At 44.3% G+C, this 14,820-nt stretch overlaps 1 protein-coding gene across 6 annotated transcripts in view; it reads left to right on the top strand.

Annotated features, from left to right (window-relative positions):
- BCAR3 (BCAR3 adaptor protein, NSP family member) overlaps positions 1-14,820 on the top strand; it is a 360,529-nt gene that overhangs the window by 273,097 nt on the left and 72,612 nt on the right. For all 6 annotated transcript variants that reach the window (XM_069641839.1, XM_069641840.1, XM_069641841.1 and 3 more), the window contains one exon: positions 1,582-2,231. In XM_069641839.1, the coding sequence (XP_069497940.1) occupies positions 1,582-2,231 (650 nt within the window). The remainder of the gene's footprint in view (positions 1-1,581; positions 2,232-14,820) is intronic.

Here is a 14,820-nt window from a genome sequence, read left to right as displayed (position 1 = left end):
TGGTCCAGCAGCTGGTGCACCCATGTAGCACAACCAGGTGGTACCTGGGGGAGACACCCGGGAGGTATGCCCTCAAGTCAGAACTACCTGGTGGGCATTGGGGCAAAACCGATAGCGAAACAGTAGCACTCAGTGGTGCAAAATCAGCGGTCAAAAGTGTGTGTGGAGAAGCACAGTCAATTTGTTTGTATGGAATTTGGTATAATAGGAAGGTTTTAGGTTCTTTTTGGATAAAGGGGAGGGGAGGAGTCAGGTGGATTTCAGTCTTTCGTCGGATCCATTTAGGGGTACAATCCTAGAGCTTTTGAAACCTGCCCAGGAGTACATTTTGGAATGAGGAAAATGGGGAGGATTGGTGGCAGGGCGGAAAGCTGCACCCCAATCCCTCATCCCTATCATCATCACAGAGTAATCCTGGGAAAAGCTCTCAGCCCAGTCGTAATCCCAGGGGTTTAGAAACAAAGGAAACCCTAGTGTGGTGAGCCCTAGATATAACTGCACATTTATAATTAAAAGTATATCCAGTGGTCAAAGTGAGTGGGAACGGTCAGGAGGGGAGTTCCACTATGTGTATGTTTTACTGTCAACAGTTTCACTATTTATTTCAACCATTTTCACCATTCCGGAACTGTTCTTTGTGAAATTAAAGCACAGTTCTCCACTTTACACCCAATAGCAGTTACATCCAAACTAAAATCTGTTTCAACTCAACTGACTGTCAAGCAGCATGGCTGCACCCCTTGAAAAATGTGTTTCATGTTGTTCCCCGCCCGGGTGACAGTTCAACAATTTTCTTTTGGTACACTTCTACCATTGGGTATACCAGAGACATACCAGATGTAAACATTGTAGTGATAATTGGACATGACGTGGCAAATGAGTATTGGCAAAGAATGCTACTTTGAGATAAAGCAGATTCGCACCGGCGAAATGTGCTCAGCCAATCAGGTGGCTGGAAAAGCAGGTGAGAATACACAATCCCTGCCCACTGTCTCAGCCACCCAAGTCCCTACTCCCGGGTGGTGCTTTCCCCCCCTTTTTTTTTTTAATTGGGGGGAGAGGGGGGCAACATGGACCCTCTCCCTGTTACCTCCCCAACCCCTCCACTTACCAGCGGGCCCGGAGCGCCTCCCTTCTGATCAACATGGACATGGAAAAGGGACTTGGTCCCTTTTTCACATGGTGATGACCAACTTTTTTTGGTTCTTTTTTTCCCTCCCCTTTTCCATCGGGAGATCGACTACGCTAGCAGTGTAATGTAGACAATTTTACCAGTCTCACCACAGCCTTTTTGCCGCATATTTGTGTGAAAACTGCCTTTTTGGTGGCAACCTTTTCACTGGACACCTCTTATTTCACAAGACTTTCATTATTATAAGGCTGGGAGGCAAGGGCGTCCATAGGATGTGTAATAAAGGACACACAGTGACGAGCATTAGACTGCTCCTGATAAACTTCAATCATTCACAATGCATCAAAATGAAAAATCTCCTAGAATTACATATATCTCAGGGAGCACCACACTGTGTAGCTTGCTTGACCTGTTCTTGCTGTTCTTACTGATTATTGTTCTTTCCTCAGGTTCCAGACATCCTTCTCATTCTCCTGCCAGCGATTCCAAGCTGTGTCCGTCTTCGCCAGTGTATAGAACCGGCAGTGAGCCTACTCTAAGCCCAGTCCTTGCTCGAAGGTTCACCTATGAGGCTGATGTTGGTGAGGCACTGAGAGGATCTGACAGTCAATTGTGCCCCAGACCTCCCCCTAAACCAAGCAAAGTTCCAGTAAAAAATGCACAGCAATCTCTGGTAGCACGTCACCCTTCGGAACAAGCGAACTATTGTGAACTAAACCCAGCTTCTCCTTTGGACTGTAGTGTCTCGGAACATCCCCCCTGCCAAATGAATGGCTCCAGGGAGCAGGAGGCTGGAGCGGACTATGGAGTGCCCACTTTCAGAGCCCCAGACTCTAGATTTTCATTCCCGGGGGACAACACTTCACCCAACACCCTGAATTCACTGGTGGAGCTGGGCTCGAGGGGGGTTGAAGACATTGTGTTCGTTAGACCGGTGTTTGAGGCTTCGTCTTCCTTTCAACCCAACGGCTTTCAATCTACACTGCTTCCTTCGGAAAATAAACCTCTGGAAACCACAGTGTTAAAAAGGGCAAAAGAACTGTTCACTAACAATGACCCGAAAACCATTGCCAAACACATACTCAGAATGGACTGTAAGGTAAGGTCAGCTGTCAGAGGTGTGAATATGTGGTAAACATTGTATTTTTTTTTAAAAGTGAATGATGCTCTTTAGAGAATCTCAGAAAAACTACATTTGCCAACTATGTGCCGAGGGGTCTATCCACAGCGCTTGAGGATTGTGAAAATGACTGCTGTACAACACAATCCATAGTCTGATAATGAGCCAAATTCAAATGTGTTAAGATTTGTATTCAGGTTCTTCCTTTTTTGGACCCGATCTCTGCATATCAGATAACTGGCAGGGTCGTATTAATATTAATGTTAAAGGACATTTGTACCGCACACTATCACCACAGAGTGGTCCCCTGGCGCTCTGGCAGCTCTGAAAGAGGAAGGGAGGGGTGGTTAGTGGGAAGAAGCTGGAACAGTACAAGAGAGCAGTGATGTGCTGTTGGCGGCCTCAGCCCGGTGGGTCCGTTGGCTGGGCTTGGGGTGTTTGCGGCCGGTAGTCATCATGTACTGTTGTGCGGGTCTATGTGTGGTTTTTTGTTTTGTTGTTGCCATGTAGTGAAGTTTTTGCGGTTTGTTGTGCTGTAGGTTTGTGGTGTGTTTGGTTTGGAGTTTGAGAGGTGTATGCAGAGGGGGGAAATTGTTAGTGCAATTGGTTAGTTGGAATTAATTATCCTGAATTGAGGTGCTGGGCTTCTGTAATCACCCCATGTGGGTTCGGGAGCACCCCTGCGCCTCTGTCCTGATCTGGGTCCATCCGACCTCCGAGGTCCCTTTCACATCTGGCCCCCTCCTCCCTCAGTCTTTGCTTCCTCCCAGGAGGATAGCTCAGCGGCAGCGTGCTCGACTTGGAAACAAGATGACACAGAACAACACAGGTTCGATCCCTGGGTCCGCGCTTAGAAACCTCTGGGTATTAAGCGCGTTATAAATAACCTATCATATCATATCATATCATATGGCTAGCGCCCTGCCTATGTCCACAGCTCAGAAATTGTGTTGATTGCTAATATCCCGATAATTCCACTATACTGTGGTACCTGGTGGAATCTATGGGGCGAGGTCAGGTGTTGGGTGGGGATAGGTGGTATGTTGACTTCATCTCTGTGTGGGTCCCAATCGCTTTTGCGGTGGGAGCTTTGGCCAAAACCCCTCTACTTCAGATGGAGCCTCTCCTGCTTCTGGAAGCATGAATGTGCCCGAGGCTCACTTTCCTGTTGATAATTTTTTAATCTTTATTTTATTTGTTTAGCGAACATATACAAAATTTATTGTTTGTAGGAACTAGCAGCACAGGTGGAATACATCAGGCAAGGTGATTTTCATCAATTGCCAGGTGTATTGTCTCAGGAGGATAGCCCTGGGGCAGCGTGCTAGCCTTGGAAACAAGACGACACAGAGCAACACGGGTTCGATCCCCGGGTCTGTGCTTAGAAACCTCTTGGTATTTAGCGCGTTATAAATAACCTATCATATCATATCAAAGTCCTGAGAAGGAGGGCTCCAGGATCCACTGGTAAAGTGTGTGTTATAATTATTCTTGCGTTCTATAGTGCTTCATGTCAGATTCCTCCAGCTTGTAAACACTTGACCAGGGATTGAACCCGTGCTACAAGGCATCGTCCTGCTCCTAAAATGAGCGTGTTGCCCCTTGGCTATCTTCCCAAAAGGTGAAAAGCCACTGGAGATCTTAGCCTGCGCCTGCCACCAGATTGTCTTGGGGAGTCCCAGATCTTACACCAGTCTCCTGGGCAGCGACATTGGACCCGGAGAGATGGAGAGATGGAGGGGAAGGCACTTTTGGCAGTTTCTTCCAGGCTCTGTGCAAAGGTCCCCACTGCAGCCTCTTTTTGCGGGCAGCAGAACTGTCCTGGGGGAAAAAGCTTAGGGGAAGGCCCTGGGAGTGCTGGCAATTCACAAATGGTGCCTGTATGGGCGTTGTAAGACAGTGCAGACAGAATGCGTCAGTCTCTTAGACAACTAAAGCCCACATGTATAGCATGATATCTATCCTAAATGCCTCACACAGCCCATGGAGCCAGGTGTGCCAGTCAGACTCCTTTGCACCATCTTCATTTCCTACCCCTATTGTTCAGAACGTAGGTCTTTTATTATAGCTGACAAACTTACCCTAATGCTCAAGTCTCATCAGTGGTAAAGTCATGCTTTGTCCACATTAAACGGATGAGACGCGGCTTTCCTGCTCCTCAATTCCCCCCAAAACCGATGGCAGTTAATGCTTCTGTGTCTTCACATTTGGACTTCGGGAACAGCATTTATTTAGGACACTCAGCTAAATTCATGTGTCATTTGCAGAAGTTCCAGAAGGCAGCCGCCACACTTCTTTTCAAGTTACATAGGTATGAGCATATCTTTCCTGGACGCACCTCATTGCACTGGCTGCTAGTCATGAAGCAGATCACTTTTACATTGTTTATAAAACCCCACATTAGAGTAAGCTTAGGGTCCTCTCAAATAGCCTTCAGTAGTGGGTGGAGAGCACTTTCCTATTTTGAGATCCAAATGAGGGAATGAGTTACCTGCTCAATTGAGAAAGGAGTTAGGCCATGTCCTCTTCAGATGGATATTGAAGACATGGCTCTTAAATATCCCACATGTTACCAGTGCACATAAGAAACGCCAGACTAGGAGCCCGCACCTGCACAGCTCACACCTATACTCTCAAACTCACACTGCAGTCACTCCCCACACCCTCCACTACCACTCCCAGTCCTATACCCCAACACCCCGCCACTAAACTCCATACCAACACCACCAAACACCACACCAACTCCACCAAACCGAGCACACATGAACCCTCCCAAATCCAACTGGCTCTCATTAACGCGAGATCCATACAAGCACACGCCACAGAAATACACAATCTAATCTCTGACATCAAGCTAGACGCTCTTGCCATTACAGAAACTTGGCTGCATGAAGCTTCTGGACCGGCCATATGCCAGTCCCTCCCCCCTGTGTACATCATCCTCCGTCAAGATAGACCAACACACAAAGGCGGAGGTGTGGCCCTAATAGTCGAAGAAACACTGAAGGCCAGACAAATTAAACCCATCACATCCGAGAACTTCGATGCCCTATCAGTAAAAATCTCCTTATCTCCCAACAACACCATGAAAATGCACCTTATCTACCGGCCACCTGGCCCACTCCTGAACTTCCAAGCCGACATTTTACACCTCTTAGGTAACAATCTCAAACCTACACTAAAGCCATACTCCTAGGAGACCTAAACCTCAGATTTAATGACACAAAAGACAAACACAGTAAAACCTTCGCTAAAGCCCTTCTAGACCTACAATTCATCCAGAGAGTTGACTCTGCCACTCACACTAAAGGCCGTATACTAGACTGGGTAATCGACCACAACTGCAGGGTAGACATCAGCTCAAACACGCCACAACCATGGACCGACCACCACCTCATCCACTTCTACATCCCAACAAAGGCACCTATTAGTAAAAACCTTCCCATGCCAGCGGCCCTAGCCAGATCAAAAAAGTTACTCACCAAAGGGAGAATGTGTCCACTCCTAGAAGTCTCAGCATTAGCATCACCCACCTCCAATAACCCCGAAGAACTAGTCGAACTTTACGACACCACCATTAAAGAGATCATTGACACAATTGCCCCACTAGAGACAAAAAAAGCGAAAAAACTCTTCCACGCCAACTCATGGTTCAACCAAGACCTCTGTGACCTAGAAACACTCAAAAGACACGTACTCAAAAAATGGCAATACTGACCCTCTGCCCCACTACGCGACTCATACCTAACTATTTCTAAACAATACAAAAACGCCAAAGCTAAAGCTGACACATACAACACTAGAATCGACAATGCCCAATCACATTCAAAAGAACTATTCGCTATCTTCAATGAACTAGTCATACCGCCCGCATCCAAACATCAAACAGTCAAAGACGAGAAATGGTGTAATGACATCCAGAAGGCTATGTTTGACAAAATAGTCCTACTCCTAAAGAAAATCAAAGCCAACCTTGACAGTCTACCCAAATCTCCTCACAAAACGCAGATTACCCTCAGCCCTAAACACCCTACCCAACACAACAGCAATCCTCCACCGCCATTTACCTTCAGAAAGGTAACCGCTCCTGAGGTCCTACGCATCATGGAACACAAAAATGTTCACTCTGCAAGGGGGACACTTGTCCTGCAAACATAATCAAAGACTGCGCTGAGTCCCTATCCCAGTTCATCGCTACCTTTATTAACGCCTCAATTGCCACTGGCTCAGTATCCTCCTCCCCCAAGGAAGCCTGGGTTCGTCCACTACTAAAAAAGCCCACTCTAGACCCAGACTCACCCAACAACTACAGACCCATCATAACAGTGACCTTCTTGCTGAAAATCTTGGATAAGGGCGCTTATCTACAGATACAAGCCTACCTTGAATCTCACAACATCCTAGGCAAGAGACAGTCCAGTTTCACCCACGTCATGGCACAGAGTCTGCGCTACTCGACCTAAAGAACCAACTCCTAAAAAATATGGCTAAAGGCAAATGTGCCATCCTCCTACTCCTTGACCTGTCGGCTGCGTTCGACCTAGTCGACCATAAAACCTTAAGGACACACCTCACCAATACAGCTCACTTCTCGGATGTAGCCACAACATGGATCTCATCCTTCCTGGAGGGCAGAGCGATGAGGGTCTACTCAGACCAAGCGTCAGCCACTCCCTCCCCCATCAATTGTGGAGTTCCACAAGGGTCCTGCACCTCCCCCACACTATACAACTTATTTACACTCCCGCTATTCAATGACCTAGAAGAATTCGGCATAACGTTCACCAATTATGCCGACAATACTCAAATCCTTCTACCACTAACTGGTGACTACGAGCAAGATCTAAAAACCCTAAAAAACACTTATGCCATCATCCAGGCATGGATGGCAGCCAGTGGCCTCTGTCTCAACGGAGACAAGACAGAGATCTTACTGGTGGGCCCTAAAGAAACCCTCAACAAACTAGACAGCAAATACAGCACCTTCCTAGTCAAGAACTCGGTAATCTCCGTCTCCTCTGCTGTAAAAACACTGGGAGTTTACCTAGATTCTACCCTGTCCATGGACAGACATGTCAGTTACATCTCCTCCTCAGCAGCCCTTAAAACCAAAATAATCAATGCAGTAAAGCCCTACTTGTCCACTACAAACCGCCTCAACATCGCCAGGGCCACCATAGGGGCTAAACTGGACTACTGCAACGTCCTCCTACTAGGCACCTCTGCCAAAAACATTAACAGACTTCAGATCGCACAGAACAACGCTTTGCGAACAGCCCTCAATATTCCAAGGAGGGAACACATCTCCCTAGCAAGACAAAATGCTCACTGGCTCCCAGTCAAAGAGCGCATTCAGTTCAAGACTCTCACCATTACCCACAGATGCATATCCCAATCTGCCCCTAGCTACCTTACTGAACGGATACAACCAGTCCAGTCATTCAGACCCAAAAGGGACTTGTACGCTAACCAACTCGCAATCCCCAACTTCACCAGAGTTAAAGCTGGCGGCTCGAGTTTTGAAGTCCTAGCGCCAAAAGCCTGGAACTCCTTACCGCCTAAACTAAGAGCTGAAACATCCCTCAGCTTTCAGAAAAGCTCTGAAAACCACCCTATTTAAGTGAATCTCACTTATAATACTACTGCATGCAACAATGTCTGTAAATTACAACTGTACCATGCTCACTGTTCCCATGTAACCTCGGAACTGTAGCCATGCCTGTAACCATGTCTCCATTTCTGTTGTCGTTATTTTCACCATGCCAAGTAAACGTTCTTGTAACAGCATCACAATGCCCGAGAGCAGCTGTGCGCTTTAAAAGTGCAAATAAATAAAAATAAATAAATAAATATCACATATCTTTTACAATCTACTTCCAGATTTCAGAAATCAGAATACTTATTTGTTATCTTTCTATGGCACCATGAAGCCTTTTGGCAACCCTGTGTGCTTTAGTAAACCCACCCAAAAATAAAAATGGCAGCAGACCTGGGCTCTGAGAGCAGCATCGGGCAAACCTAGGCCCTGAAAGAGGCATGAGAGCTATAATGGCATTGAGAGGGCAATAGGAGCACTATTGGACCCTCAGAGTGACATGGGGAGAACTAGGCCCTGAGAGTCCCATAGGGCATTATGAGGCCCTGAGACTGACAGATGAGCGATATGAGGCAGAACTGGCCGGTTAGAGCAGCATGGGGGCAGAACCAACACCTGAGAGGGACACATTAATCTGAAATGTACTCTGAGTGCAACATAGGGGCAACTGGGTCTTGGAACTAGCATGGGGACAATACATGGGCACTGGGAGTGATATGTGAAAAATACTGGGCCTTGAAAGTGATAAGGGGTAGAACTGGGCCTGAGAGCAACATGGTGGTAAAGCCAGGCCCTGAGAGTGTCATGGGCGCCTCTGGATATTATCGGCTATAAGGGACTCGAATGGCAACAAGCAGCATGGAAGTGTTTTGAGTGGCAGTGGTACTAAAGAAAGTTTCCCTTGGTCTTTTTGTCTATATTTCTCCATATTAATGCATATATGATTAACTGTGCGCCAAATAATGAAATGATCACTTTTGTTTTGGAATATTTGAAATGGTGCCCTTTTCTTCTTGTTACAGTGGTAGTGGTGACAAATAATGTTGCAACAGGCCCCATGATTTTCTTTGGGTAGAAGTGTCATGAAAATGTATTTCACAGTGGCAATACTGACATATATAGATGAGCAGGTTTATTTGAAAAGCAAAGACAACAGAGGATCTTGCAGCAATGATACATTAATTCGTTTAACGCCACATGTTTGTCTCCCAGCTTTGTATACCAGATAGGTCTATTTCTCAGGCACTATGTTAGTGCCTAAGAAAGACAAACATATGGAGTTAGCCTAATGAAAGTATCATTGCTGCAAGATCCTCTTTCTAAATGTTCCCTTTTTCGTTGGACAACAGGGTGTTTGTACCCCTATTTGCTGTATTGCTGTGGCAGTGCTTTGTGTTTTGCTTTGGGCACAGACAGCATGACAATGGGATTTTCATTATAAATGCTAGCACATGTTGTTGAGACAGGGTTCATGATTTTCTTGGGTACAACCAAATGAAAATGTGTTTTGCAGTGGCATGGATAATACAAGGTTGGCTTATATTGTAGAGACAGGCTGTGTGATTTGTTTTCTTTGGGGACAAGCAGCACGAAGATGTGTTTTACAATGGCAGTGCTGTAATGTATTGTTGAGAGTGCCTTATGATTTATATTGGGCACATTCAGCATGGAAATGTGCATTACAATGGAAGTGCATGTCATATATTTTTGCGACAAACACTGATGATTTTCTTTATGCACAAGCAGTGCAAGCACATTTCTTTCAGAGACAATGCTAGCACATATTGTTGAGGCAGGGTCTCATAATTTATATTGGGCAACGGCAGCATGAAAATATTGTTTTACATTCGGAGTTCTGGCGTATATTTTTGCGACAAACCTCATGATTTTCTTTGTGCACAAGCAGCACAAAGACAGTTGTTGGCTGGCACATATTGTTGAGACAGGGCCTTATGATCGACTTTGGACACAGGTAGCATAAACGTGAAGCAGCATGATTATATCCACAGTGGGATGATGGAATATATTGTTTCTTTGGGCAAAGCCAGATTAAAAATCTGTTTTACAGTGGCAATGCATGTATATTGTTAAAACCATGCCTCGTGAGTTTTCTTTGTGCACACCCCACATAAAATCCATATGTTTTAGTCTGTGGTAAACATTTCAAGTTGTAAACTAGCCAGCCATAAAGAGTTAGTTGCCACCTCAATTCTACACATACACACAGCACACCATTTCTTACTCACCCAGTGTCAAATATCTCTCCCCAATAGCAACTGGTGAGTGCAAAGGCTTAGCCCTGTTTTTGGCCGTGTGCACTACTAAATGTGGGAGGGGCGTCACTGTGATTTGTGAAATCCTCCATTTGCAAAACCTTTTTGGAGGAATAATATGCAAATTAGTCATATTGCTCTGCTCTCAATTCTACATCAAGCCCATATTCCAAACTTCAGTCTATTTCGGTTGTATTAATGAAGTGTATGAGACTAAAGTGCTGCACCATGCTCTAGCGTCTACCATTGGTTAATCATTTTGATTAAAATAAACAATGGCTCATTTGAGCCAGTAATTGCTCACAGCATTTGTTCTTTTGGATCATCATGCCAGAAATGCTCCACGGGATGTCTGTTGTAGATACCCGTATCTATAAAATTTGATTCATAAATAAGTCTAAACAAAAACTTCCCCACGATGTATGTGGAAGTACTGGAAGTCAGCTCTAGCATACATGCAGAGAGGCCATCCGTGGCAAGCACCTGGACTTCGGCAGCCACCACGGAGATTTCTTGGACCTAAAACGCAGGCAGGCCTTTCAATGGGGGAAGAGTGGATAGCCTTAGCACCATTTGCCCTATTCGTATGAGAACATTTGGAAATAAAACACAAAAGAGGCCCAGGGTACAGAGGCCTACAGGGAAATCTCCAGAGTTCCCAGTAGTCCTGTCCACCCCTGTCCAGGACTCCAGAGAAAAAACACATAAAGGAGTGAAGACGAGGCAGCAGCTAGAAAAAGACCTAAGCTCAAGAACATTTCAGGAACCCAAATGGGAAGCATTTATGGCCTGTAGAAGTTAAACTGAGAAGTACTGTGCTCATCGATGGTAAAGATCTTCTTTCTCGCACTAATTGTATGAATAGGTAGCATGGTAGTAGAGTAAGTTATTTGTGATGTCCTATATTAAGATAGCACTTGTTGATTTTAAAGCATGATAGATTAGGTATAAGAAATATCTATGAATGTATGCACACTGTATGCACAGTGCACATTTCCAGGCAGGACAGGATGTGTAGTTTATGTTTAAAGGAAATGGGGGGATAAAAAATCATTTCTAAGTTTTTTAGACTATGAATTGGGTGTATGAATGTTGTGATGTGGTGTTTTAAGCTTTTACTATTAATGGTATTTTAAGAAAGGTTAAATTGATCTAGTTGGGATGTGGACATTGTTTTTCTTTTCTGTCCTTTTTCAAAATTGTGTTTCTTTGGTATACACAGTCCTTCTGAGGGTGTGTTTTGTGCTTTCATTGTTTTATCTACCATCTGTGTTATTTTTATTGGTTCTTGAATTGTGATGTGTAAGGTATTTTTATATACTAAAAATACTTTCTGAAATAAATAAACATACATGTCCATGCAGTGTGCACCAACATATGCCAGTATTAGCATACAAGGACTCCAAGCCAGTATAAAATGCCATGCCACAGAAACACAATACCAGACTGGTAATGTAAACATAGGCCAGTGTACCACAAATTCACACTTATGTTTGCTTTTACCCTTGATGCAAAGTACATAAATGCCATGATACGCAAAGAATATATGGCCAGACTGGAGCCACAAATGTAAGCCAGTCTAGCCTTGTAAGACAATCATGTTTGCTTTAGCCTTGATGCCATGTAAAAAGTAACAAATGCCATTCCACAGTAAGAAAGTAAATGCACAAGGACACATGAATGTAGGTCAGGCTAGCCACATAATAACCCTTACCATGTTTGCTTTAACCATGATGGTAAATCAAAAATGTCATGCCACAGTAAGAAAGTATATGTGGATTGGCACTACTAGAATGTAGGACAGTCTAGCTATGTAATAACAATTATGCTTGCATTACCTTGGATGCCACAGTAAGAGTATATGGAGACTGGCACCACTAATGTAGGTCCGTCTAGCCACGTAATAACACTTTGCATTTTATGCACAACTACGCATATGTGTAAAGCAAACATGTTAAGTGTTATTACGTGGATAGACTGGTCTACATTCAATGTAGCGAGGAGAGAGTGGGCACCACTATAATATCTAGATAATTGCAAAAATTGTCTTATTAATCTTTTAGCTCCAACCAATCAAGATGCACATAGATGGTAACAAATATGAAACAGAGGGAATTAAGCTCTGGAAATGATTGCGCTCAAGTAGCAAAAACTACGAAATAGAAACAAATATTTGCACAATGAAGGTTTATAATGTAAAACATAACAATTTAACTTTGACATGAAATCTTCTCGATCCGGCTTCTAACTGGTCCGGGGCATTTTCTGGCCCGGTAATGCCTCCCCTGCTTGGGAAATATTGCTTAGTTAAACAACACAAAGATTTTTTTGTAAGATGAATAAAAATGTTCACGGACACATACAGAAGTGGTTTTCTTATTACCTTGAAAACCAAGGCACAATTCAAACAGCAAACTGCTCCTTGATCCTGATTGGACGGTTGCCGGTAGTGTTGCTTTAGCCATCCATACATTTAGTTTGCCCCCGATATCCTGCACTAGAAGAAGACAAACAGTGTCTCGCCATTAAAGGTCAGGACATGGCATCGGCTTCCACGTGGTCAGGGTGATATCAAGTCTTTCCATCGAATTAATTACCATCGAATTACTATCCATCGAAATGTATGCATCGAAATGCTTTTCCATCGAACAGCATATTCGTTGAATACATTTCTATGGATTTTAGGGTTAGGTTTAGAGTTAGGGTTCCATCAAACCTCTCCATATTTTTGATGGAAATGTTTCGACGGATATGCACTTTTAATTCAAAAAATGTAATTTCAATTAATCTTTTTTCGTTGGTTTTATTTTGAAGGATTTTATTTTTAATGGTTTATTTTCGATGGAATCAGTCAGGTTGTGGGGTGACAGAGTTGCTTTCTGATATATTCTAAAATATAACATCTGTTTGTAGGGATTTACAAATTCGAACCTTTCGTAAGTGTGTAAAATCAAAGTCAAATATCTGCCCCTAAACTCATTTTACATAACTGAACACAGCTCTCAGACCGTTTTTCAAAGGCCATTTAATTGTGCATTTTTCCAGGCTCTCAGGTCTGGTGTAGATCAGCTCAGTATGGTTTGGGGAGATAAAATTCAGCCGGGGCCTGGGCTCCCTGCCCCAGGAATCTTATGGGTCTCCCAGGATGGACTCGAGAGCCCCTCTGCTTGTGGTACTTGGGAGGCCTGGACAAAAGGATCCTACTGGTTAGTCGCTAGGAAGACAACCAAAACACAGCGTTGGCACGGTTGCTAGGCCTGTACCTCTGACAACACACGAGTCGCATACATACATTGTGCAAAAAGAGAATTCTTAACCATTAACCATTTTGGATAACCAAAAGACTATTTAAATGTCAACTTAAAAGAAATAACCATGGTCTAACGCTATCTATCTGAGCTGAGAGGCCATGCAGTAATTCACAGTCCACAACTGTAAAAGGTTGTTAAGACGGGCTCACATGGGCCATTCGTCTGCACGAGTATCGGGATAGTAAGTACTGCTTGACTAGGCAGGACGCGATCAGTGCTCAATTCAGATCGGGGAATTGTTCAAGATAATACAGGTGAGACCTTCTTCGGTTTGGCTGAACTTCACGTAGAGCTGCAGGTATCTGGGAGCTGGGGCTATTGGTCACCTGCTTACAGCTTAGAAGAGCCTTGGTCCATTAATACAGAGTGCTACCTGGAGCAACTTTTGTCTTCAAGACCGCCGGTGCCATTTTAATATAGGACAAGTCTTTACACCTGTTCATAGATACTGAGCAGCCACCCCATTATGTTTAAACCCCTATGGTATGTACCCAAAAACCTAATGTGTTTTTACACTTGAATGTGTTACTACATGGAAAAGGCGGCGGTGCTTGAATGTCACGTTTAAGTTCGATGTTCTATACACTACCAGGCGCAGCCCCTGCCTTTGAGTGGCGACCTCGTCCCAGGAGCTACTTCTGCTTACCAGCCCTATATTTCATTCTCTGAGTGCTGAGAGATCAGCAGACACGCCTTCTATTGGCTGAATTTGTGCCCAGAATTATCTGATTCAGCCTGAATCTAACTGTTTTTCAATTTCTCTTCATTCACTGAGTTTGAAACAATAATGTAATACACCTTAACAATGCAAGGCCAGACAATAACCTTCCCCGTTTCTCAATAACACCTTTATTGTGCCACTGATTGCGCATACCACGCGCAAGTCCTGGCCACTAAGGAATGTTGAACCCATTCTATGCCCAGATCACCACCTATAAAACATGGGTAGCTGTATGCTAGTGTGCACAAAACAAGAGTTTAAGAAGGTGTCAGGCCGAACCACCGTCATATCCCCTTCAAAATGCATTCCTTGGGTGGGGGCAGTGGCGATTAGAGTAGAACATGATGTATTTTCCTTGTTTCTGATGCCTAGAAATCTATTTTGCTATTTATTTCAATATGTATGTGGAATCTGTCCCTCTAACTGACCCAAAACGACCTTTTCAATTTCCCAACCTTAAGAGCTTTGCAGAAACCATTTCACCAGCATCAGGGAGTTGGATGTTTATCGGTGCGGATCCTAAATGCAGAAATGAAGCTGTGGATTGTTCAGCAAGCTGTGAATGGCTGCTGTCCCAACATAGAAAAGCTCCACCAGTAGAACACGCCTCCCTGGGCAATACGCATCAAAACCTCCTCATGCGCCTGCTGTCCATGCGCTGACTTGC

The sequence above is a fragment of the Ambystoma mexicanum genome, chromosome 1q (genome assembly GCF_040938575.1).
Source record: "Ambystoma mexicanum isolate Mex_15411 chromosome 1q, UKY_AmexF1_1, whole genome shotgun sequence".
Classification (NCBI taxonomy): Eukaryota; Metazoa; Chordata; class Amphibia; order Caudata; family Ambystomatidae; genus Ambystoma; species Ambystoma mexicanum.
Note: the sequence above shows the minus strand (reverse complement) of the source record. Positions and strands in the feature narration are given on the sequence as shown.